General features: G+C 42.3%; 1 protein-coding gene across 1 annotated transcript in view; it reads left to right on the top strand.

Moving 5' to 3' along the window:
* The first annotated feature begins 4,625 nt into the window (after positions 1-4,625).
* The window catches only part of LOC126190782 (pyrimidodiazepine synthase-like), a 43,558-nt gene continuing 20,845 nt past the window's right edge, over positions 4,626-27,338 (top strand). The window contains exons 1-2 of the mRNA XM_049931327.1: positions 4,626-4,711; positions 21,269-21,600. Of these exons, the coding sequence (XP_049787284.1) occupies positions 4,687-4,711; positions 21,269-21,600 (357 nt within the window). The 5' untranslated portion in view covers positions 4,626-4,686. The remainder of the gene's footprint in view (positions 4,712-21,268; positions 21,601-27,338) is intronic.

Genomic DNA, 27,338 nt, shown 5'->3' with positions numbered 1-27,338 from the left:
AACAGGGCGACTGATACGGTCGTAGGTACGAATCCTGCCTCGGGCATGGATGTTTGTGATGTCCTTAGGTTAGTTAGGTTTAAGTAGTTTTAAGTTCTATGGGACTGATGACCTCAGATGTTTAGTCCCATAGTGCTTCGAGCCTTTTGAACCATTTGAACCCAAAAATAAGCAGCTTTCACTCAGTTAATACTCGGCAGAAATCAAACCTGCGTTTGAATTGGACATCCTTAACTCTTGTACAGGAAGGTGTGCAGCATACTGTTGCAACCATTTTCAATGAACTACCCCTAGAATTCAAAAATCTTAGCAGTAATCCACGTGCTGAAGAGTTTCCTCATGGGTCACATCTTCTATTCGGTCGAGGAGCTCCTTGAAAATTAAACTGATTCTTGTTGTATTGTTGATTACTTTTACTTAAACTTATGGCTTGACTTTTTTCGGGTTCATAAATATTTTATTTTTATCTGCTATTATTTTTATATTGTAATTTCATTTACTGACACGCTCCATGACCTTAGAGACTTGCTCCTCAATTTGGTCCTACGGAAACTGACGTGTAAATAATACATAAATAAAATAAAAGAAGCTCAGGAAGAAGTTTATGTCAGTACAGAAATCCTCACTGTTTCCGAACGGTGTTGGCTTGCTTGAGAGAGAGAGTTAAGTGGCTTTCTTGTGTAAAATGGTAGGTATAATGTTTTGTCAACCACACAGAGAAGAGCCCGGGGGGGGGGAGGAGGGGGAGTAATGTAAGGAGCATTTTTATCGGTCGGTCGGTGCTTGGAAAATCAGGAGCCCAGTCAGTCTAAATTCAGTAAGAGGCACAAAACTCGGCCATGCGAGGTTTCCTCGTAGCAAATATTCGAGCAAAAAACACTTCATCTAGAACTCAATCTTCTTCTTCATCTAAAAATTTCATCACAAAACTCATCTTCAGCTCCATCACTGGACCGCTGAGAATCACTGGACTGCACTGCCAGAGAAATTTCGGGCTGCCTTGCACTTGCGATGGTCATTGGTACCACTAATGACTGATTTTGCAACCACTTCTGCCTCCATCTACAATACTGTGGTGAGATAGAGCAACAACCAAAACACGATGTGTAGGGAAACCTGTTTTCAACTCCCACCACAAGAGTGACGTATTTCTTTCTGTAGAACTAACCTGTTTGCAAATATTATCATGACAATCACTGGGCTCTTCACAATTGCAATTAATTCACTTTGTATGATTATTATTATCTTTCCCCCCCTCCCCATCCTCCCTGACCCCAAGTCAGATATGCCAAGATCTTATCATATTAAAATTGCCACTGTTTATCAGTTGTTTTGTGAATACTTTTACTGGAATAATTCAAAGTAATTGTGATTCGTGTCTCATTTAGTAGTCATAAGTTTCCTCATTCATTGTTTTGAAAGGCACCATAATTTTTGTGACGTCTCCCAGGCTTACAATTCATTTAACTCTGGGTCAGCTTGCAGATGTATATTTGGATATCATCATTGCACAGAAGTAAATTATGGAGTGAAGTAACATGTAGAAACATTGCTAAGAATGCCAGGATGATAAGACGTACAATAAGATGTCTAAGAATAAGTTCGATCATAGTGTATGGAAAGAGAACGTATAGAACAAACAACATTGGATTCAAATGATACCCAGAGATGAAGAGGTTGGCAGAAGAGAGGAATACGTGGCAGGCTGCATCGAACCAAAGAGCTGTAGGTCCACACATTCACCAAAACATAAAAGTAAATAAATAGCAATACGAATACCCTGATGAGTCCAAGAAATTCAGCTACAATACTTTGTTTCTATAGGAAAATTGAGATATTACACATCACATTTTATTCTTGTGGTGATAATTCTAATTCATCACGGAACGCAATCGTTTTACTCTTCGCCATCCACCTTACAACCTGAATAACCTTTACAGCACAGGAAATTAGTCTACAATATAGTGCACCGCCGAGAAAGACCGCAGTTAGTTCTAAATATTTTGTTGCCTCCATTGTCGAAACGAAGCTTCTAATTTTGCCATCCGGTTACTCGCCTTCTTTGTTGAAATCTGTCATTTTTACCAACAAACTTTCACTTCTTGCACAGCTGGTTATTTTATCCCCACTGTCGAGCAGTAGAGACCAAGAAATGAATTTGCTGGCCATCAGAGATTGTGTAGCGACATCGACTTGCACCGATCGTGACTCACGCCCGCACCGCGGCGGGCGCTGCGGAATGGTCGGAGCCACTGGCTACTGCAACGAGATACTACTCATTATCTGCCCTATATGTTACTATTATTTAGCTCCGAATATTGTTTGCTGTGTACGACCCTGATGATAATTTGAATCTCGCCTCCAATGTGTATAGATTGTTCTCGCTGGATCACGACGCTTATGGCTTTCCACCCACTTTGTTGAAGTACGAGATTGTTTCTCCGACTTTCTTCGAAACTAAGACATCTGAACGTAATGGCAGCTCCGCTGCACTCAAGTACGTTGTACATTACGTACAGTGATTGTGTGTTTGCAGTGGTACAAAACTGTAGTGACATATCCATGTGCAGTTAATTTGCGCACCCGCAAGTTATAAAAGACAACCATTAACGTTTCTTTCGCAGAACACAGTTTTATCCCAGTTATTTAGGGCAAGTAATGCACAAGTAAACGAAATAAAGATATTTTTTCTATTTCTAATGATCATTCTTTCGAGTGCTGTAATTTTTACAAACATTAGTGCATACCATTAAACTATGTACAATTCGGGTATTTGGTTGGTAGTCGAGAAAGATTCTTGTGTGTGTCCATTGTGTTCCAGAAGCTTGCAGCAAAGCTTTAGAGAAGTATAATTTTGATAACTGTACAGAAAGTGAGGCTTGTTTCATTATTTTTCCAATGACACTTTTCCATTTACACAACACACACACACACACACACACACACACACACATATGTAGGAATCTTTTGTTGTCAAGAATAATGGAACTCCTAAAAAGAGCTCACTCAACTGAGCGTTCTTCTTCAGATTCTCAATGAATGAAAAACGTGGTTAGGAGGTAGCTTAACACTCAGGCATGAAATTTTTGACCTTAAAATCACATTATTTCAGTAGGTATGGAGTAGGAGAGTCTACAAGAAACGTGTGTTATTCAGAATGTTTTGAGTGACTGTGGAGAATAAACCATCAATAAACACATGCACTTCGGATCGACAAAGATTGCAATCGGTCGCTCACTTCGACTCCGCCACACACTAGAGATTTACCAAGCAGATTCAACCAGTGATTCGAATGTCAGTTTGTCGTGAAGTTCTGGAATGGAAAATGAATTACGTACGTGGGCAGCAAGGATAGTACGCTGACTAACAATTGCAAAAGAAAAAATATGTAATTGATATTGATGAGAGTTGTTTTGAAACATCTTTCTTGAGAGCTGTAAGCCATGCCACAGAATATATTACATTTTTTACTGATACAAAGTGTGTTGCGTACATGTTTCATTCTGTATTTCATAAATACATTTTTAAGTCCATTGTTCTTTCTTCAGTTATTAGTCTTGTAATTTAACTGCTGGCCTAGTTGGCCGAGCGGTTCTAGGCACTACAGTCTGGAACCGCGCGAACGCTACGGTCGCAGGTTCGAATTCTGCCTCGGGCATGGATGTATGTGCTGTCATTAGGTTAGTTAGGTTTAAGTAGTTCTAAGTTCTAGGGGACTTATGACCTCAGAAGTCCCATAGTGCTCAGAGCCATTTGAACTATTTTTTTGTAATTTAACTACAAACTATTTACACAACTAAGTCACATATTTGCACAATAGTTTTGTAGCCTCGAAATGTTATTGATAGTAGCTCTGATGGTCTCCATAAGTTTTGTTGAATACTGTATGGAAAAGACAATATGAAACGACAAGGGGACAGGGAACTGACACACGACTGTAACACATCTAAACATTTGAATAAAAATGCCCGCTTAATAAAACCTCATTTTATGTAGATAAAAAACTTTACTAATGCGAGTAGCAATTTCGTACACGATTTAAGTCCATCATTTGTATGATAGTACGTTCGATTTTCCATGAATTTCTACAGTATATGCTTCAAAATATTGCTTGCTGCAAAATTGAAGTACCAGTATCTATAGATTTATATAGCTCCTTAGTGGCAACTTCTTCAACTTCACTTTCGGACTGGTTTGTTCTTCCTATGAATTCTCACTTCTTCTTTCTTCTAAATTCTTACCTCAAGTGACCGCAGGGAAACGAAACAGACATATACAGCCACACTCAATACCTAGCCAAAAATTAGTCGCAGTTAGACAGCCGTATTGTTATACATAGTCGATTCGTTGCAAGCCATATGTCAGATTGCTTGGCAATAACGAGCGAACAGCGACCGATCGCTGCGATCTGAGATTTCCCCACTCACGTACGATATGTGGACAGATTGTGGAACCTGCTGCAATCCGTCGCTTCTGTGTGCGTCCACCTATGTCACTCAGTATTTAAAGTAAAAAGCATTTTAGCTGTGTCAGGCTGAACACATGTATTTGCTTTGTGCATGACTAAGCAAAGTCCTTGAAGCATCAAGATTAGATACGCACGGTTTCTTTATAAGTGCAGTCGACAACGAGTTGCACAGAGTCTCGCACACTTTGTTGGACACGTAGTTTTCACGAGAGTCAGTTATGGGTGTGAAGTTCCTGAAAAAGGGTAAGTGGAGTATAACACGGGATTTTAAAACCTTTAGATCAAGGCCCCAATGCAGTTCCACTGCACTGAAGTACAGGGTGATTCAAAAAGAATACCACAACTTTAAAAATGTGTATTTAATGAAAGAAACATAATATAACCTTCTGTTATTCATCATTACAAAGAGTATTTAAAAAGGTTTTTTTCACTCAAAACCAAGTTCAGAGATGTTCAATATGGCCCCCTCCAGACACTCGAGCAATATCAACCCGATACTCCAACTCGTTCCACACTCTATGTAGCATATCAGGCGTAACAGTTTGGATAGCTGCTGTTATTTCTCGTTTCAAATCATCAATGGTGGCTGGGAGAGGTGGCCGAAACACCATATCCTTAACATACCCCCATAAGAAAAAATCGCAGGGGGTAAGATCAGGGCTTCTTGGAGGCCAGTGATGAAGTGCTCTGTCACGGGCTGCCTGGCGGCCGATCCATCGCCTCGGGTAGTTGACGTTCAGGTTTCATAACTAATCTTTTTCGTAGGACTCTCCATACAGTTGATTGTGGAATTTGCAGCTCTCTGCTAGCTCTGCGAGTCGATTTTCCTGGGCTGCGAACAAATGCTTGCTGGATGCGTGCTACATTTTCATCACTCGTTCTCGGCCGTCCAGAACTTTTCCCTTTGCACAAACACCCATTCTCTGTAAACTGTTTATACCAACGTTTAATACACCACCTATCAGGAGGTTTAACACCATACTTCGTTCGAAATGGACGCTGAACAACTGTCGTCGATTCACTTCTTCCGTACTCAATAACACAAAAAGCTTTCTGCTGAGCGGTCGCCATCTTAGCATCAACTGACGCTGACGCCTAGTCAACAGAGCCTCAAGCGAACAAATGTACAACTAAATGAAACTTTATAGCTCCCTTAATTCGCCGACAGATAGTGCTTAGCTCTGCCTTTTGTCGTTGCAGAGTTTTAAATTCCTAAAGTTGTGGTATTCTTTTTGAATCACCCTGTATTATTGGAAGTAATTTTTGTATGCATGAGCCTAAAGTTTCGGTGACAGGAACGAATACCGAAGCTTTGAGGAATAAAATCTCAGCATACGCCAGAGAATGCGTAAAATGCCCATTTTTACGTTTATATTCTCAGTATTACAATTAAGATGAATAATGCTAGCTTGATGCTAATTTTGCATTCCTGCTAGTAATGACACATCTTTGTTACATCACTTACTAGTAGTATAATTTGGTTTTCGAAATGATATGACGGACAGCAGAAGCTTAAGGATATTCTTTTGATTCTGTACTTCCGTGTTATTTTTCTGTATTGTGACTATTTTCTTTCATTGCTTCATTTTAAAGACAGTTTTTATTCAGTACACGAATCGGAAATATTGTCAAAATAATCTTGCACATCTCCGTTTTTCTATACGTAGCGTCTGCAGTCTGAGAGTGATGCTTACCTTCCTTTGTTAACAAATATACGGTTAACATTGATGATGTTGAACATTCACTGACCAATGTGAAAAGTTCTATGAGTCAGTCGCATATTTGTAAAAATATTCCCTTTCATAGCACCCTGGTTATCAATCGAAAATGTACGACAGATGCCTTTTCGAAATTAAGCTGTGGTCTTGCAATTACTGTTTGCAGGATATGGTGTATAAAAAGAGCAATACGTGTTTTATACCAGTGCTCTTCTTGAAGTGCTGATTCTTTGTGAGAAAATTATCTTCCTTCAGGAATATCAGAATGTTCGAAGTACCGTATTCAGTAGGATCTGGTAAAAGACGGAAACTAAGAATTTGACCTGTAATTCTGTTTATCCGTTTCGTTTATAGTTTTCTACAACGCAAGTTACGTTCTCTATATAAGCGGCGCATGACAATTGCAGTGACTTCTAAATCAATAAAAACTGACTGAGAAAGGGGCTAAATCCTCAGCGTACTGATTGTCAAGTTTAAGAGCAATTCATTTAAGGCATGGCGCCTTAGTCGCTTTGAATATTCTAAATTGTATTTTGATACGCGGAATTTAATCCTCGGCTTCCTGGTACCTTTAGCTTCAGCATCAGACAGATCCACATGAGACTGAACAATGGGTATGCATGAGTTAAATTCCTACCTGTAAGTCCAGTAGCTCATATGAGAAGACGTTAGTTTCATCGCCAGGATTGAATTGAAAATGGTTATAGGATTCTTCCAGCCGTAAGAACTGAAATTTCTTCTGTCGGTTTCATACTGGTCTCGTTTGTTTCTGTTTCCGTAACATTCTACGTATGGTAGAATTAAACGAAGGCGCTTTCTTGCGTTTCTTATTATCTTTTGGTACGTTTTCCTCTTATCGCTTTGGGACTTGAGAAGCCTTGGCCTCCTCAAGAATGTGTCTCCGTACTTCTGTTCTCTTTTCTCTTGGTAGGTCCTTCCCTTCTGGTTAAATACAGTATACCTTTCAGTACTCCTGCCGGCATCATCATCTATCATCCTCTTCATACGTCCTACACGGGGTACACTCTGATATTTAATAAATGTTACCAAATTTTTCTCTTGTGTAAGCTGTTGTAATTCATGATGCTACCTGATTGAGTGATGACTGGGTGTTGTGTGATGTCCTTAGGTTAGTTAGGTTTGAGTAGTTCTAAGTTCTAGGGGACTGATGACCATAGATGTTGAGCCCCATAGTGCTCAGAGCAATTTGAACCATTTGAACATGATTGTGCAGCCCTCTGCATATCTCACAGGCCCATTGATTTTGCACAGCATTTTTCTTTCAAATGGCCTTAGGTTGCTTATAGCCGCCTCTGCTTTAGGCCTAGTCCACGAGACTGAATCATATCTAATAATTGAACATACAGAGTAATAATATACTCTTAATTTCGTTAGTCGTATGATCAGAGAATTGTTAAATACCAGTAAGTTGGCATAAGATGCTGTATTTCCCGCTTGTATTCCCTTTCTGATATATTGCCTCATAACATTTTCATTGGTTGAAAGATACACTGATAATAGAAGCTGCTGATACATTTAAAACATATTTAGATGCTTTTAGATCATGTAGTGTTCTCCTAGCGTTAGAATTGGACAATATCGTGTACTTTGTATTATTTTCCATTGCAGTGAGTCCTTATTTTGGTCCATCGTTTTTATCTAGATAGATATTTTTATGTTTTTAAGCTTTTTCCATAGTTCTTCTAAGATTATTGTATTTGGTCTAAACGCTCTGACTTCGTTTTTTAAGAAGGAAGTCTATGACTGTCCCCACCAGAGTAGTGTAAGGATAGATTTCCAGTCAACAGTAGACAGTCAATCGCTACTACCATCGGATGGTTGTGATATTTTCATGCTATTTAATTCAGGCTGTTTTCTAGTGTCTCAACGAATAATATGCCTGAATATGAATATGAGAGCCTGCGGAGGCAACCGACTGTTAACATTAGACTCTTACATCTGGTTGTTTGTGTCCATGTGTTTTCTCAGGACCTGCTGTGTTTCTGCACACACCAGGTTTAGAGGAGTCTAATCTGCTTTTCGACGTTCATTTCACTATGTGTTAAATATAAACTAATTTTTAGTTCATGTTTCAGTCAACTTACAATCGCTAGAACAATGTGAGGATGACTGCTTTCTTGAAAGGAAAAAAAAAAATCTATTTTCTGGGACTTACTGCTAACGCTGTAGCAGTTACAGGCGAGTATTTCAGTATTTTCACTTCCCAGATTTTAGGTGCGTTCGATATCACTAATTGCATTCTAAGATATTGAGTTTTCGTCAGTGGATCTCGATTTTTCGGCTAACCCTACGATACACAGTATTCCTCAAGTGCGTTCCACAACTTCGCTGCCACCTGAGCGGACGCTTCTGATACACGGTGTGGGCCTGCTTTATCCAGGACAGTTCTACAAATCTTCACCCTTTAGTACAGCTCGTGGAATCGTGATCAGAGAACAGACAAACCCTCTGGTTAAGACTTTAAACGGCTTCATCAGATGGCGCAGATTAGTTCCATGCAGTGCTGCATTCGATAGGTAAGTCCAAGATACCGATATAGTCTGAGTTTATTCGTGGCGGCGCTGCCTACCGATAGTGAGAGCAGATCCATCTTGTTGGATCTGCGTCTTTCTAAATCTGCATCTACATGACTACTCCACAATTTACACTTAAACGCCTGCCAGAGGGTTCATCTAACCACCTTCAAACTGTTTCTCTACCGTTTCACTCTAGAACAGCGCTTGGGAAAACTGAACACTTAAATCTTTCCCTTCGAGTTCTGATTTCTAATTTTATTATAATGATCTTTTGTTGCTATGTGGGGTGGTGTCAAAAATATTTTCGTAATCAGAGGAAAAAGTTGGGGGTGAAATTTCGTGGAAAGATCTCTCCGCAACGAAAGACGCCTTTATATTAATGATTGCCAGCCCAACCTGCGTATCATATCCGTACACTCTCTCTCCCATTTCGCGACAATACGAAATGAGCTGCTGGTCCTTGGACGTTTTCGATGTCCTCCGTCAATCCTCTGATAAGCATTCTATACCGCACAGTGATACTCCTTAGCAAAGGACGGACAAGCGAACTGCAGCTAATCTCTTTAGTACACCTGCTGCAGCCTTTAAGTATTATGCTAATAAAACGCAGTCTTTGGTTTGTTTTCCCCGCAACATTATCTTTGTGTTCGTTGCAATTTAAGTTGTTTGTAATTATAATTTCTAGGTAATTAGTTGAAGTAACAGCCCTTTAGATTCGTGTAACCGAAATTTAACGGATTCGCTTCAGTACTCACGTGGACTCATTACTTCGTGAGAATAAAGTGCTAGCTGTGTTTCACAAGAACTACGTATCCTGAATCTGTGCTGACTGTGTATCAAAAGCTCGTTTTCCTAGAGGTAATTCCCAATGTTTGAAAACGTTATAAGTACCAAAATCCTACTACAAATGGGCGTCAGCGATTTGGCTCTATAATTTATCGGACTACTTCTACTTCTTTTCTTTGGTGCTGGTGAGACCAGCGCAACTTTATAGTCTGGAAGAGGAACAAAGCTCTTGAAGGCAGTTGTGGGAGTGCAACCGATTGTCCGTTTACCATACTCCAGGATATTTCGACAGGACACCGGCCTACCGTCCTCGCGTGAGCCAACTAAGAGTGAAGAAGACTGATCATTCTGCAGTTTATTAGTGGGCTGAGTGTATTGTGTGCATGCGTTAAGGTCGTGGTAACACATTGACCACACTACTTGGCGAGCGGCGCCTACGCTGGTGAAACTGCGGTGTTCAGCTGTCACCAGGATTGGCCTTCGCCGTAGCTCTAGGCGTTCTAGGTCGTATTCGTTTATAGCTCTTGATGTGTTGGCAGATGTGCCAACACCTTGTAGTTAGAGGAGGCCGAAATGCAAGCTATAATCTAACGCAGACTGGCGTGAGGTCTGGAACAGGATACGTAATGAATGCTATAAAGAAAAGTACGTAGCTGCTGGAATACTTAACTTTAATCCATCATTTGTATACAGCATTCTTGATGTTACAAGTGAGACTCTCTCTAGAAATGGTTAATGGCGCCTTGCTAGGTCGTAGCCATGGACTTAGCTGAAGGCTATTCTAACTATCTCTCGGCAAATGAGAGAAAGGCTTCGTCAGTGTAGTCGCTAGCAAAGTCGTCGTACAACTGGGGCGAGTGCTAGTACGTCTCTCTAGACCTGCCGTGTGGTGGCGCTCGGTCTGCAATTACTGACAGTGGCGACACGCGGGTCCGACATGTACTAATGGACCGCGGCCGATTTAAAGCTACCACCTAGCAAGTGTGGTGTCTGGCGGTGACACCACAGCTCTAATTCACAGAAATAAGGCAGGCAGTCGCTGTTTAATAGTCGATGCTTTTCCTGTTCTCGGCGGCTGACGAATTCGTTGGCGACTTGTGTTCCTGGAACTTACTTATGGTTTTCTATCGCACTAGACCAGCGTGTTCGAGAGACTGTTGTCGCCTATCGCTCGAGGACTGGAGGAAACGTTATCGCGCGAACGGCAGAATCGCCGTGTCAGTTATTATAGTACTTCGACAACAGCAAAAAATTTTCATCTTCAGGTACTACTGCGGCATAATTCACTCTCTATCGAGGAAGGATATATCTCGGTGAAAGTTTTTTGTCTTTTAGACGCTTTGTTGAAAATTAGTAGTTAGTTTTCTTACTAGTTCGTAGCTTTTAGTTCGTCATGACTGTTTAAGCATTAAATTATTTGTCAACGTTGTTAATTTACAATCCGCGAGCGTAGATTTGTATTGCAATATTAGCTTAGTCTATTTAGTAGTTCCTCGTTTAAGTAGCGTTCATTTTCGTATAATCTTTGAGCCAGTTTCATACATATGACCTTTAATTGTACTGATTCCGCTTCAGAGTACATCTGCAGTTGGAAAGCTGTGTGGAACATGGAGAGTTCTTGTTAGAGTTCGATGTATACGGTTTGTACACCCTGAAGGACGCATTTTGCGACAGGTTCGCACATAGGATACGCATTTTCAAGCATTGAGGATGAGGCTGCAATATGACCTTAACTACCCTCTGCTTCCCCCCCCCCCCCCCCCACACCGCCCACCACCACCACCACCACCATCCTCCCTTGTCGTTGCACGAAGCGCGCTGTCTGCATTTCCTGGAGGCAGATGGTGTTGATATTTCTTGAGGCACTACATGCGAAAAACCCAATGTCATCAATATATTGTACTTGTGAGCTCCTCTCTTCCTTTGACTCAAAAAAAAGAATATGTTGAACGCCTAGCAACTGATGAGAACTGCAAAATGCGGCAACATTTCCAAATAAAATTAATAAAGTAGGATAGTTGAGTAACTGAACACGACTAGTATTTATAACTGAAACTGAACAAAGTTTATTTTACGTGATAAAATTGCATTCACTTGCGAATTGTGGCCTCAAAATAAAAGAACTAAAATAAAACCAGTTTTGACACGAACAATTCGTCTACAAGGTTCATATACGAGGGCTGTTAAAAAAAAAATCCGGAAAATTCCTAATTTTGAGCGTAATTTCGTGTTTTGGAGCGATATGCGGTTAGCGTCCCTGCACACGCCTTTGTTCAATGTGTAACTGCCGGAAATTTCATTCTTGTATGTCTGCTAGTTATTGTTCATTGCTGTATTGAGTAGAACGTTGCGTTACAGGGGCAACGCGTCTGAATTAAATTTTGCGTGGAGCTCAAGAAAATCTTTACACAGACACACCAAATTATGCAGGACGCCTACAGTGATGAGTGCTTAAGCCGTACTCGGTGTTAAGAATGGTTCACACGGTTTAAAAATGGCTGGACGGACGTTAAAGATGACCCTCGTTTAGGACGCCCTTCGACGTCTACCGGCGGCACTATGTAGGAACGTCAACGAAATTGTGCGTGCCAATCGAAGACCAACTATCCGAGAGATTGCAGAAGACTGTGACATTTCAATTGGATCCTGTCATGAAATCCTGACACAGCATCTTGAAATGCAACGTGTTGCCGCCAAGTTCGTCCCTTGGCTCATCTGTCAAGACCTACCATTCTTCTCGTGTGCGTGATCTTGCAAGGTCAGTAAGCAATGTTTACGTCACAGCAAGCAAGAGTGGGAAAATGGGCGTAAGACAACTACAACTATAAATGGAATGAGCGTTTGGCGCCATTGCCCGGGAGGCCACTTGCGGGGCAGGTCTTATTACATTCGACGCCACATAGGGCGACCTGCGCGCCGGATGGGGAGGAAATGATAATGGGCCCCAGCCCTACATTGATACCGGTGAAAGTCGTTTTCCAATAGCTGTTATTGTTCCAGAGATATTTTGGGTGGACAAGATAGCTGGGACACCCAGTCCCTGAGCGGAGAAAATCCCAGACCCAGCCGGGAATCGAACCCGGACCCGTCGGACGGTAATCCGTCACGCTGACCACTCAGCTATCGGGGCGGACTCTACAACTATAGAATGAGTACTACTTTTGGCCAATAGCTAATCAAAATAACGTACTTCTCCTTGATTCCTGGACTGTGAACAGAAGTCATACTTCTTTGGAGCAAACTATTCCTCCTGAAAAATGTGTGACATTGCAGTTTATATCACCTGGAACTTCTGGACAAATTCAGCCTTAAACAATAGGTAGTTTCACGATAATATCCACGCCAGACTGTTTCGCGTTCGGTTGCATGTCATCACATTCCATCAATTCTCATCACCCCGTTGCTTCAATATAATTCCACATGCATTTCTTAGGAGTGGATGCCTTCCGGAACGTCCTGCACAGCTTGTAATTCCCAAGAAGTTCGCCTTCGATCCTGATGGTGCGAACCTTTGTGATCACTGTAACGCGCCATTTTTCATTCGCTCTTCATGGTGCAAGTTAATGTCTTGTTTTGAGCATTTCTTGAATGTCGTCAATGTCTATTTTGTGAAATTTAATACATTCATCCCTTAGAATTTAATCTCTGCACCACCCGGACTCTCATTATCTGTCGCCCTCCTGATGCACAAGGTGGATTATTAGCAGCTCAGGCGTGAACCCCATGCTGCCCGTAATCGCGATGTGATTGACATGTGTAATCACACCTCCATACTTATAAAGAAGGACACTTACTTGTCAATCACATCGCGATTACTGGCAGCATGGGGTTCACGCCTGAGCCTCAGGACGTGCGCTAGCAGTGCATGTCGGGTGTTTCAAGCGTCAACTTCGCGTCTCAATATCTCGGGATCTAATGGGAATATTGCGATGCAATCAACGCCATTGTGTATGTGCTTTGTCATGCTATGGATTTCTGAAGAAAAAATACAGGAGGTCCATTTAAGAAAACATAAGTTTATGTTAAAAAACACATATGCTTTCTTTTTAGAATGTTTCCAAATATGTACATTCATGGGCCCCAGCCCTACATCGATACCGGTGAAAGTCGTTTTCCAATAGCTGTTATTGTTCCAGAGATATTTTGGGTGGACAAGATAGCTGGGACACCCTGTATATCATGTGCACATTAGATATTGGTTATCTGACAATATTATGTGTTCTTAGTAAGCTATACGAATTATATATTCATTCTCACTACAATTGGTATGGTATCATTAGTACTGTCCAATAAATTCCGTTACGAGATCCATCCAGTAGCTACATCATGATGTTGCATATATATATATATATATATATATATATATATATATATATATATATATATATATATATATATATCCATGACTGTCAAGCAACAATTCCGTGCAGTTCTGTGGCGGGAAAAACCACTTACCTATTATAGTTCAGGAGATAAGACGTTATAAACAATGAAACGGGTGAATAACTGCATCATCATGCATGAAGTTTAAATTTATTACTTCCGTGCTACTAATTCTGTTCACAATAAATAGCACACATAGTATCCAAAAAAATAATGGATCAAATGGCTCTGAGCACTATTGAACTTAACATCTGAGGTCATCAGTCCCCTAGAACTTTGATCTACTTAAACCTAACTAACCTAAGGACATCACACACATCCATGCCCGAGGCAGGATTCGAACGTGCGACCGTAGCAGTCGCACGATTCCGGACTGAAGCGCTTAGAACCGCAGGTCCACCGCGGCCGGCGATAGTATCCACATACGCCGCTAAATGCACCTACAAAATTATATCTTGGTAACACATATATTTCAGGAGATGTGATGTTATAAACACTGAGATGCGGAAGAAACTGTCGCATTGTGCATAACGTTTAAATTATCACTGCCTTGCTACTCATTCTATTCGCAACATATTTCGCAGATAATACCCACAAATGTCGTTGAATGCACATACACATATACATCATTACCCGACGCATAGTTCAAGAGGTATGACGTTTTAAGCACTGAGATGCATGAAAAATTGCCCCATCATGCGTGAAGTTTTAATACATTTATACTTTGCTAGTAAGACACTCATACAGTCAGTCAGCTTAAGGCAATCCCTGACATGTGGCAGTGCTTTTGACAGTTTTCGACTGCGAAACGCAAATGGTTGTAGGCGAAAACAATGGCCGTCTATACATCTATGAAGAGGTACTGCCATAGAGACGTTTAGAAAATCGCGTTGTAGGCAAGCGAAGCAGCTGTATTAATACATTTGTACATTAAGCATTATTTTTTTTATGACTGTTTCCCTACCCATGAACCATGGACCTCGCCATGGGTGGTGTGCTGGGGGGCGGGAGGGGGGGTGAGGGCTTGTGTGCTTCAGCCGTACAGCCATACCGTAGGTGCAACCACAACGGAGGCCAGACAAACGTGTGGTTCCTGAAGAGGGGCAGCAGCCTTTTCTGTAGTTCCAGGGGCAACAGTCTGGATGATTGACTAACCTGGCCTTGTAACATTAATCAAAACGGCCTTGCTGTGCTGGTACTGCGAATGGCTGAAAGCAAAGGGAAACTACTGCTGTAATTTTTCCCGAGGGCATGCAGCTTTACTGTATGGTTCAATGATGATGGTGTCCTCTTGTGTAAAATATTCCGGCGGTAAAATAGTCACCCATTCGAATCTCCGGCGGGGACTACTCTGGAGGACGTAGTTATCAGGAGAAAGAAAACTGGCTTTCTACAGATCGGACCGTGGAATGTCAGATACCTTAATGGGGAAGGTAGGTTAGAAAATTTAAAAAGGGAAATAGATAGGTTAGAGTTAGATATAGTGGCAAATAGTGTGTTATAAATACAAAATCAAGTAGGGGTTATGCAGGAGTAAGTTAAATAATGGATAAAAAAATAGGAGCGCTGGTAAGCTACAACGAAAAGCATAGTGAACGCATTATTGTGGCCAAGATAGAAACGAAGCCCATGCCTACCACAGAAGTACAAGTTATATGCCAACTAGCTCCGCAGATGACGAAGAGATTGATCAAATGTATGATGACATAAAATAAATTATTCAGATAGTGAAGGGAGACGAAAATTTAATAGTCATGGGTGACTGGAATTCGGTAGTAGGAAAAGGAAGAGAAGGAAACGTAGTAGGTGAATATGGAATGACGGTAAGGAATGAATGAGGAAACCGCCTGGTAGAATTTTGCACAGAGTATAACTTAATCATAGCTAACACTTGGTTCAAGAATCATGAAAGAAGGTCGTATACATGGAAGAACCCTGGAGACACTTGAAGGTTTCAGATAGATTATATAATGGTTTGACAGAGATTTAGGAACCAGGTTTTAAATCGTAAGACGTTTCCAGGGGCAGAGGTGGACTCTGACCACAGTGTACTGGTTATGAACTGTGGATTGAAACTGAAGAAACAGCAAAAAGGTGGGAATTCAAGCAGATGGGACCTTGATAAACTGAAAGAACAAGAGCTTGTAGAGAGTTTTAGAGAGAGCATTAGGAAACGATTGACAAGAACAGGGAAAAGAAATATAGAAGAAGAAGAATGGGTAGCTTCGATAGATGAAATAGTGAAGGCAGCAGATTATCAAGTAGGTAAAAAGACAAGAGTTAGTAGAAATCCTTGGGTAACAGAAGAGATACTGAATTTAATTCATGAAAAGAGAAAATATAAAAATGCAGTAAATGACGCAGGCACAAAGGAATACAAAGCCTCAAAAAGAGATCGACAGTAAGTGTAAAATGGCTAAGAAGGGATGACTAGAGAATAAATGTAAGAATGTAGAGGCATATATCACTAGACGTAAGACAGATGCTGGCTACAGGAAAATTGAAGAGACCTTTGGAGAAAAGAGAACCGCTTGTACTAATATCAAGAACACAGTTGGAAAATGAGTTCTAAGCAAAGAAGGGAAAGCAGAAATGTGGAAGGAGTATGTAGAGGGTCTATACAAGGCCGATGTACTTGAGGATAGTAATATGGAAATGGAAGAGGACGTAGAAGTCCCACAGAGCTCAGAGCCATTTGAACCATTTGAAGAGGACTTAGGTGAAGATGAAATGGGAGATATGATACTGCGTGAAGAGTTTGATAGAGCACTGAAAGACCTAAGTCGGAACAAGGCTCCGGGAGTAGACAACATTCCATTAGAACTACTGATAGCCTTGGGAGAGCCAACCCCGACAAAACTCTACCATCTGGTGAGCAAGATGTATGAGACAGGCGAAATACCCTCAGATTTCAAGAAGAATATAATAATTCCAATCATAAAGAAAACAGGTGTTGACATGTGGGAAAATTACCGAACTATCTGTTTAATAAGTCACGGCTACGAAATACACTACTCGCCATTAAATTGCTACACCAAGAAGGAATGCAGATGATAAACGGGTATTCATAGGACAAATATATTACACTAGAACTGACATGCGAATAAATTTTCACACAGTTTGGGTGCATATATCCTGAGAAATCAGTTCACGGATCAACCACCTCTGCCGGCCGCGGTGGTCTAGCGGTTCTAGGCGCTCAGTCCGGAACCGCGCGACCGCTACGGTCGCAGTTTCGAATCCTGCCTCGGGCATGGGTGTGTGTGATGTCCTTAGGTTAGTTAGGTTTAAGTAGTTCTAAGTTCTAGGGGACTTATGACCACAGATGTTGAGTCCTATAGTGCTCAGAGCCAGCCATCAACCACCTCTGGTCGTAATAACAACCTTGATATGCCTGGGCATTGAGTCAAACAGGGCTTGGATGGCGTGCCCATGCAGCTTCAACACGATACCACAATTCATCAATAGTAGTGACTAGCATATTGTGACGAGCCAGTTGCTCGGCCACCATTGACCAGACGTTTTCAGTTGGTGAGAGACCTGGAGAATGTGCTGGCTAGGGTAGCAGTCGAACGTTTTCTGTATCCAGAAAGGCCCGTACAGAACCTGCAACATGCGGTCGTGCATTATCCCGCTGAAATGTAGGGTTTCGCAGGGATCGAATGAAGGGTAGACCCACGGGTCGTAACACATCTGAAATGTAACGTCCACTGTTCAAAAGTGCCGTCAATGGGAAAGGGAGGTGGCCGAGAAGTGTAACCAATGGCACCCCATACCATCACGCCGGGTGATACGCCAGTATAGCGATGACGAATAAACGCTTCCGATGAGCGTTCACCGCGATGTCGCCAAACACGGACGCGACCATCATGATACTGTAAACAGAACCTGGATTCATCCGAAAAAAATGACCTTTTGCCATTCGTGCACCCAGGTTCGTCGTTGAGTACACCATCGCAGGCGCTCCTGTCTGTGATGCAGCGTCAAGGGTAACCGCAGCCATGGTCTCCGAGCTGATAGTCCATGGTGCTGCAAACGTTGTCGAACTGTTCGTGCAGATGGTTGTTGTCTTGCAAACGTCCCCATCTGTTGACTCTGGGATCTAGACGTGGCCGCACGATCCGTTACAGCCATACGGATAAGATGCCTGTCATCTCGACTGCTAGTGATACGAGGTCGTTGGGATCCAGCACGGCGTTCCGTATTACCCTCCTGAACCCACCGATTCCATATTCTGCTAACAGTGATTGGATCTCGACCAACGCGAGCAGCAATGTCGCGATACGATAAACGGCAATCGCGATAGGCTACAATCCGACCTTTATCAAAGTCGGAAATGTGATGGTACGCATTTCTCCTCCTTACACGAGGCATCACAACAACGTTTCACCAGGTAAAGCCGGTCAACTGCTGTTTGTGTATGAGAAATCGGTTGGAAACTTTCCTCATGTCAGTACGTTGTAGGTGTCGCCACCGGCCCCAACCTTGTGTGAATGCTCTGAAAAGCTAATCATTTGCATATCACAGCATCTTCTTCCTGTTGATTAAATTTCGTGTCTGTAGCACGTCATCTTCGTGGTGTAGCAATTTTAATGACCAGTAGTGTAATAAAACGAATTCTTTACAGACGAATGGAAAAACTGGTAGAAGTTGATGGTACATTAGGACATGCCGTATATCGGAAACCAATACACACAAATCTATATCTACATGCCAGTAGCTGCCATCACCCTTCAAAGACCATAGGTGTCCTTAAGACCTTAGTGCACCGGGCGCGTTGTATATCCGATAAAAATAATTTACAAGAAGATTTCACATGCCTCAAGAGAATTTTTAAAGCGAATGGATTTTCTCCACAGCAAATTCGTAGAGCATCCAATACAAAACATAGGACGCAGGTATGTGATGGGGAAGAAGATAGTAATTCCTTCACATCAAGAGCGCTTTTGCCCTATGTGGGTGCTCTTCCCTCGAAGATAGGCCGTATTCTTGAGAAACACTGTATTAAGGTGATCTTCTGGCCCCCAGGAAGATTGCAGCTTTACTAGGCTCTGTAAAGGACGATTTACCGCTTTGTAAAGCGGGTGAGTATCAGATTCCCTGAGGAAATTGTAAGAAGCCATACATAGGTCAAACAACACCCACCGTTCATGAGAGATGCGTGGAGGATCGAAGATACACACGCTTGTCACAGCCAGACAAGTCAGCTGTGGCCGTACATTGTTTTGATACAGGCCATTCCGTGAATTACAGTGATCTTAACATCCACCTCCTTCTTTTGGGTACCTGTCTTCAAGGACGCTAAAGAGATTAGATTAGCTAATAATTTAATAAATAGAGATAATGGTTGTACTTTGGACAACGCATGCAATCCGGCTCTTGGGGTAATTAAACTGTAGAGAAGTCGTCATGATGTCTGTACGCCTTCGCCACAGGCGGCGGCGCAAGTGTAAGCGTTTTTCCTTTTGCCGCCGACGAGCATCTGTGACCCGCATGCGCAGTACCGCCACGGTGGAGCATATATGGACGCGCTTGGCATCATGTCGTCAGTCTTGCGACTCACTCTGAGGATGGCCGGACGATAAGCGGCCAAAACATCAGTGGAGGAAATTTTTTTTTGGGCGGTTGCATGTTCAAAATTCAATGTGCTATTCATTACGCCGCGAGAAGCTGAAGATGCACAAAAACTTTGAGGTTTGTCGATGACATTGTAATTCTGTCAGAGACAGCGAAAGACCTGGAAGAGCAGTTGAACGGAATGGACAATGTCTTGAAAGGAGGATATAAGATGAACATCAACAAAAGCAAAACGAGGATCATGGAATGTAGTCGAATTAAGTCGGGTGATGCTGAGGAAATTAGATTAGGAAATGAGACACTTAAAGTAGTAAAAGAGTTTTGCTATTTTGGCAGCAAAATAACTGATGATGGTCGAAGTAGAGATGATATAAACTGTCGACTGGCAATGGCAAGGAAAGCGTTTCTCAAAAAGAGAAATTTATTAACATCGAGTGTAGAACTAAGTGTCAGGAAGTAGTTTCTGAAAGTATTTGTATGGAGTGTAGTGATGTATGGAAGTGAAACATGGACGATAAAGAGTTTCGACAAGAAGAGAATAGAAGCTTTCTAGATGTGGTGCTACAGAAAAATGCTGAAGATTAGATGGGTAGATCACGTAACTAATGAGGAGGTACTGAATAGAATTGGGGAGAAAAGAAATTTGTGGCACAACTTGACTAGAAGAAGGGATCGGTTGGTAAGACAGGTTCTGAGGCATCAAGGGATCACCAATTTAGTACTGGAGGGAGCGTGGAGGGTAAAAATCGTAGAGGGAGACCAAGAGATGAATACACAAAGTAGATTCAGAAGGATGTAGGTTACAGTAAGTACTTGGAGTTCAAGAAGCTTGCAGAGGATAGATTGCGCGGAAAGCTGCATCAAACCAATGTCTGGACTGAAGACCAGAACAACAAAATGACTGTTTCATAATTTGAAAGCTATTTTCACGAATACGTGGAAATAAAATTTTTTTCGATGTTACTCTACAAACACAGTTGATGTTTTGTTTTAGTTTCTTCTAGACTATAGGCAAAATGAATGCCTGGGCAGCTAGTATATTACATAATCAGTTTTTTATGTAACTGAAAATAAGTGTACTTAACGTGCTATACCTGTAACCGTATGACGCGATTTGAAGAAAATAATACCGGAAGATCATTGTAACTGTGAAGAAACAACATCAGCTGTGACAGACAGTAAAAGCGTGTCTTTCATACGCAACTCAACAGCTATTGGCCACAATATACAGCAAATTTATAAAAAAAAGAGTCCCAGTCGTTAAGTAGCAATAGTAAACAGCTGACACGTACTTTAGGTATGGTTTTCACTCATTCTTATACAGCTTCGACACTCTGATGTAGGTGCAATTTATCGAACGATTCAATGAAATACGAGGAGTCTCGCCAGGCTGATACCCCTACACTTTAACCCTACAAGTTCTGCCGAATGATACTGCGTCTGTTAACCCTCCGTCAGGCTCGCCCCGAAGAGGGACAAAGTGAAGCGCATCGTCTATGGGAGTAATCCAGTTTAAAAAATAAACTTAAATTTTTGCCTTTACTCACCAGAGGTCACACCTGCACTGGCTTGGACCTCCCCTCCATACAGAAATTTACTAGATCCGAGGCATGTCTGTGGCTGTCTAGAGCGGGATGGCAGTCGTTAGAGTTTTCACGGGCTGCACTTGACTCCTCACCACCAGCGGAAGGTTAAAATAAACAGCAGTTAGCGACATGTTCAGGAAAACCCACTGTGGTCCATAATGTGAAACACATATCATAGGAACTGCAGCTGATTTGATTTGTGTGTTCCGGCAGGTGACCCACAGCCGCCGCCAGTGGAGGCTGACAAGCTGCGACTCTACTCCATGCTGTACTGCCCGTACGCACAGCGCGCGCGGCTCGTCCTGGCTGCCAAGGGCGTCCCCTTCGAGACGGTTGAAATCAACCTGAAGGACAAGCCGGAGTGGTACAGCAAAGTGCATCCGGAGGCAAAAGTGCCCGCCCTGGAGGTGGGTGGCGGCGAGGTGGTCGTCGAGTCTCTCGACATTTCAGACTATTTGGACCGAAAGTTTCCAGAACCACCACTGTGGTCTGCCGATCAGGATAAGAATCTTCACCACAAGCAGCTACTGGAGACGGTCGGGAAGGTTAGTCACTTTTACTCAAGGGAGCAGCCTTGTAAAATATAATGTGCGATTTTCCCATCTTACAGTGAGCTTCAACCTTTCCCGGGCAACACTGATGACTTATCAGAGAATGCGCCAGAGAGAGAGAGAGAGAGAGAGAGAGAGAGAAAAGCATCCCAAACGAAGCCTGAGTCGATGCGTAATTCGATCTCCACCTGCTCTTTCTCGTTTTGGTGCCCCGGTCTAATACACTGTTTTAATGTGTTAGAAATTTCTCTATGTTTTCATCGCTGTAGTTCCGTGCATGTTCTGCGGTTAATTTTGGAAATCTATAAAATTGATATAACGATGCGACATATGTAATTTCCCACATCTGTTACTCACCAGGTACTTAATAACGCTAAATGTACAATGCAGATTCTTCTGCGGTACAAACGAGTTATTAAATCTTATGGCTCAATGTTAATTGTACAATAAATAAAAATTACTAATCGTATAACCTGCTTTAGTGTGTTTTCTGTGTCTACATCTACATGAATACTCTGAAAATCACACGTAAATGCCTGGCAGAGGGTTCAGTCAACTACGTTCAAAATATTTATCTATTATTCCACTATCGAAAATTACGCGGAAAAAACGAACATCTTTGTCTTCCCCTGCATGCTCTGATTTTCCTTATATATTATTATAAAGATCATTTCTTCTTATTTAAGTCAACAAAATAATTTCGGTTTCGGAGAAGAAAGTTGGTGATTCAAATTTTATGAGAAGATCCCGCCTCAAGCAGAAACCCATTTTTTTTAATGATGTCCACCCCAAATCCTGTATCATGTCCGTGACACTGACTTCGCTATTTCTGGATAATATAAAACGTGCTGATCTTCCTCGAACTTTCTAGGTGTACTCCGTTAATCCTATCCGGTAAATACCCAAGACCGCGTAGCAGTACTCCAAAAGAGAACGGAAGAGCGTAGCGTGGGCAGTCTCTTTAGTAGATCTGTTGCATCTTCTAAGTGTCTTATCAATAAATCGCAGTCTTTGGTTCGCCTTCCCCACATCATATTCTGTGTGCTCTTTCCAATTTCAGTTGTTCGTAAATATAATTCCTAGGTATTTAGTTGAATTTACGGCCTTTAGATATAACTGATTTATCGTGTAACCGAAGTTTAAAGGATTCCTTTTAGCAGTCAAGTGCATGGCCTCACACTTTACATTACTTAGGCTCAATTGCCTATTTTCGCACCAAACAGATATCTTTTCTAAATCGTTTTGCAATTTGTTTTGATCTTCTGGTGACTCTACTAGACGATAAACGATAGCATCATCAGTAAACAACCTAAGACGGCTACCCATATTGTCTCCTTAATCGGTTATACGGATACCGAACAGCAGAGGGTCAACAATACTACCTTGGGGAACGCCAGAAATCACTTCCGTTTTGTTCGACGACTTTCCGTCAGTTACTACGGATTGTGGCCCCTCTGATAGGAAATCACGAATCCAGTCACATAGCCGAGACGATAACGACGCAATTTGAATACAAGCCGCTTGTGAGGTACAGTATTAAAAGCCTTCAAGGAATCTGGAAATACAGAATCAATTTCACATCCATTGTCCATAGCACTCAACACTTCGTGTGAGTAAAAAGATACTTGTTTTTCACAAGAACGATGTTTTCTAAATTCGTGTTAACTGTGTGTCAGTATACCGTTCTCTTAGAGGTAATTCATAATGTTCGAAAACAATTCATGTTACAAAATCCCGCTGCACATCGACGTTAATGTTATGGACCTGTAATTTAGTGGATTGTTCTAACCCATTTCTTGAATATTGGTATGATCTGCGCAAGTTTCCAGACTTTAGGTACCGAACTTTCGTCGATCGAGCGGTTGTATATGATTGTTAAATATGGGGTTATTGCATCAGCATACTCTGAAAGGAACCTAACTTCTTTGGTGAAGCAATTTCAGAAGCCTGTGTTTAGTAACTGTCATCGATAGTATTTCCATTGCTACCGAGCAGAGAAGGCATTGGTTGTGTCTTGCCGCTAGCATACGACCAGGATCTCCTTGGATTTTCTGCCGGGTTTCGAGACAAATTTTCGTTGAGGAAACTATTATAAGCACCTCGAGGTTCTGTAAAAATGTCGTGTCCCAAGAGGGACAGACATGGGCACGTTGCTACAACACAGGGAGCTCACCTCCGTCGATCTTCTCGATGAGTGGAAGTATGCGTGGGCTTCTTTCAGTCTCCACCAGCTGTAGGAGACAAGCTAAAAAGTTGGTGCATAGTATGGAACTCGGTGAGGATTTCTTAAGGACGCAGGGAAATAATTCCAAGTCCCTTGACTATTGAACATTGAAGGTTCCTCTGGCACTGCCACTTCCCATCAGTTGCCCATCTACTTGATCTGGCTCTATCTCCGTAGCGACGGCGGTGCCGAGGTTTACGTATAGACCTAATTCAGATGTCAGTGACGAGCGACATAGACGCGGTGTCGACTGTACACTGCTGAGTCCCAACCTGACCTGAGTATTGCTGGATCCCTATTTATATCACCAAAAGCTCGTCACGAGGAGGTTCCTCTAACCTGTGACGCACGAGGCGGGTCACACACGTACTCAGTACTTCTTCCCCTGCTACAGTCACATCAGTTCTTCCTGCCGCTTGTGCAGCCCGTCCCTGAAGCTATTTGTCTAGCCGGCGCCGTGAGGTCGGCGGAAGCTGTAATCGCTTTCAAAGTGCATCCTGTCAAGTGGCCGACTCCTAGCCCTGCTATAGCAAGAATTGTTCTTAACAGCTCTATTTGAGATATTCGATGAGATGGAGATTTGAGGCATCTCCCATCACCGGGGAAATTTCATAAGCTCTGTCCTCAGATGTTATAAACTTTCTGTTCCTATCCCCAGTGCCATATAGATAGTCCTCCATTTGTTTCATTCCATCACAATTTACATATGGATAATATTTACAAGGATACATTACCCAACACTGACAATATTCTTTTTACATGAAATATCCTTTCCATTCATTGTCCATTGGTCGTAAAACACAACGGCATACCTTACTGGATGTACAGTTTCAAATTACATATCTTTTACCATATTTACATATTTCAGAAAAATTTGCTTTCGCCGTTATTATACTGTTTACTAATCTTAATGAGCTTATAAACCTTTACATTGCTATCTTTGCTAGATACGTAATTTTGGTGATTCCACTACTGGAGTCGCAGCTCTCCCTTCTGTTTGTGGCGTTTGACTCCGCTCTCTCCAACGTGCTAGTTTGGGAAAAGGCGACAGTAGGATCGACTTTAATTCGTCTTCGTCGTCATACGAGTCAGAGGTATGCGTGTGAGCGTATCTAACTTTTTCTCTAGGTGGGCTACTGTTCACAACCGTGTTTGTTACACAAATTCGAGCACAGCACCCTCTACTCATCTCATACAACCTTTTACCACACTTTTTGCAGCATTATAATATGCACATAAACAGCAAATTATTACTAAAGTTTCGCATCCTGAGTAACCCCACAGGGAATAGGTACACATCGACCATCCTCGGAAAGTGGTTCGTTGCTGATATTCAGTCTCATTTTGAAGATTTTCGATATTGTGCCCAGCTACATTCGTATCATCTAAATGTCTCACTATATCCTTCAGCGCCAAAACTACTTCGGACACCTTCTGTTTTTCATTTTCCATTTTACAACAGTCAATATCTATATTTAAGGTGGGTGCTATATCCTTTTTACTACTATTCCGACTGTAACATGATTTGTGCTCCATACGCCTTGCATTTACTCAAAAACGTCAGTTTCCCGGTCATTCGCACAATGAGGTCTGCGGTTAGTAGATCATTACTGTTAAGCCTTCGTCCTTCAGGATGACAAACAACCATTCGTTGTTCCGTATCTGCGTCCAGATACTTTTGTTCAGTATTATGTACTTCAGATAGCAATCTTTCGGTATCTCTCGGACAAGTTGCAGCATGCGGGCTTCGAACCTCTTATGATCATAACTAGATATTAATACATATTTGGTGCTTCGTAGTTACAGACTTACAGGGTAAATTATCCCGGACAGTGCGTGTACTGCTGTATTGCTTCATCAATCACTGAGGAATCTTTTCCTGAAGTTATATACGTAAACCGTCTCTTAGTATTATCAAACTCTGCGGAGAATGGCCACATCTTGTACAATTTAAAGTCATTACTATCAACTAGAGGTACATTTAACACATAACGTAAAGTACTGCCAGCTGGAAATACATCTAAATCTTTTATTCGTAACAATAAACTTTGATCCTCGGTGAGTTCAGTCGGAAATTTGTTATCTTTTAGTTCAACATTAATTAATTCTAGATAATTTACCACTTGTACGGGATTTACTAAGTGTCGTTCCAAGAGACTCTTCTTTGTGTTCACAACTGCTGCTATTAAAAGGTCATATGATTTCAAGAAGCCAAAAGTGAAACATTAAGCCGTGCATTGCCACTGCAAGCTCTCTCTGTCCTGTCAGAGACACATCTTCTGATAGTATTCTGATAGTACAGCTAAAGACACACAGATGCTCTCACCGCAACCTGTCTAACATTCGACAATACTTTCTTCGCGTTTGCTTTTATTTATCACACTCTGCTGAGATTCCAGTCTGTTCTTTTAATACGACAAGCTCGGAATGCATACATATAAACCATTCATTGTCTCGTTGAAGCTTGATGGCTAGGTTATACATATGGATCCAAAATTCCCCGACAGAAGTACACTCCTGGAAATTGAAATAAGAACACCGTGAATTCATTGTCCCAGGAAGGGGAAACTTTATTGACACATTCCTGGGGTCAGATACATCACATGATCACACTGACGGAACCACAGGCACATAGACACAGGCAACAGAGCATGCACAATGTCGGCACTAGTACAGTGTATATCCACCTTTCGCAGCAATGCAGGCTGCTATTCTCCCATGGAGACGATCGTAGAGATGCTGGATGTAGTCCTGTGGAACGGCTTGCCATGCCATTTCCACCTGGCGCCTCAGTTGGACCAGCGTTCGTGCTGGATGTGCAGACCGCGTGAGACGACGCTTCATCCAGTCCCAAACATGCTCAATGGGGGACAGATCCGGAGATCTTGCTGGCCAGGGTAGTTGACTTACACCTTCTAGAGCACGTTGGGTGGCACGGGATACATGCGGACGTGCATTGTCCTGTTGGAACAGCAAGTTACCTTGCCGGTCTAGGAATGGTAGAACGATGGATTCGATGACGGTTTGGATGTACCGTGCACTATCCAGTGTCCCCTCGACGATCACCAGTGGTGTACGGCCAGTGTAGGAGATCGCTCCCCACACCATGATGCCGGGTGTTGGCCCTGTGTGCCTCGGTCGTATGCAGTCCTGATTGTGGAGCTCACCTGCACGGCGCCAAACACACATACGACCATCATTGGCACCAAGGCAGAAGCGACTCTCATCGCTGAAGACGACACGTCTCCATTCGTCCCTCCATTCACGCCTGTCGCGACACCACAGGAGGCGGGCTGTACGATGTTGGGGCGTGAGCGGAAGACGGCCTAACGGTGTGCGGGACCGTAGCCCAGCTTCATGGAGACGGTTGCGAATGGTCCTCGCCGATACCCCAGGAGCAACAGTGTCCCTAATTTGCTGGGAAGTGACGGTGCGGTCCCCTACGGCACTGCGTAGGATCCTACGGTCTTGGCGTGCATCCGTGCGTCGCTGCGGTCCGGTCCCAGGT

This window comes from Schistocerca cancellata, chromosome 1 (genome assembly GCF_023864275.1).
Source record: "Schistocerca cancellata isolate TAMUIC-IGC-003103 chromosome 1, iqSchCanc2.1, whole genome shotgun sequence".
NCBI classification, from domain to species: Eukaryota; Metazoa; Arthropoda; class Insecta; order Orthoptera; family Acrididae; genus Schistocerca; species Schistocerca cancellata.
The sequence above is the reverse complement of the archived record's forward strand: the minus strand, read 5'-3'. Positions and strand labels throughout refer to the sequence as shown.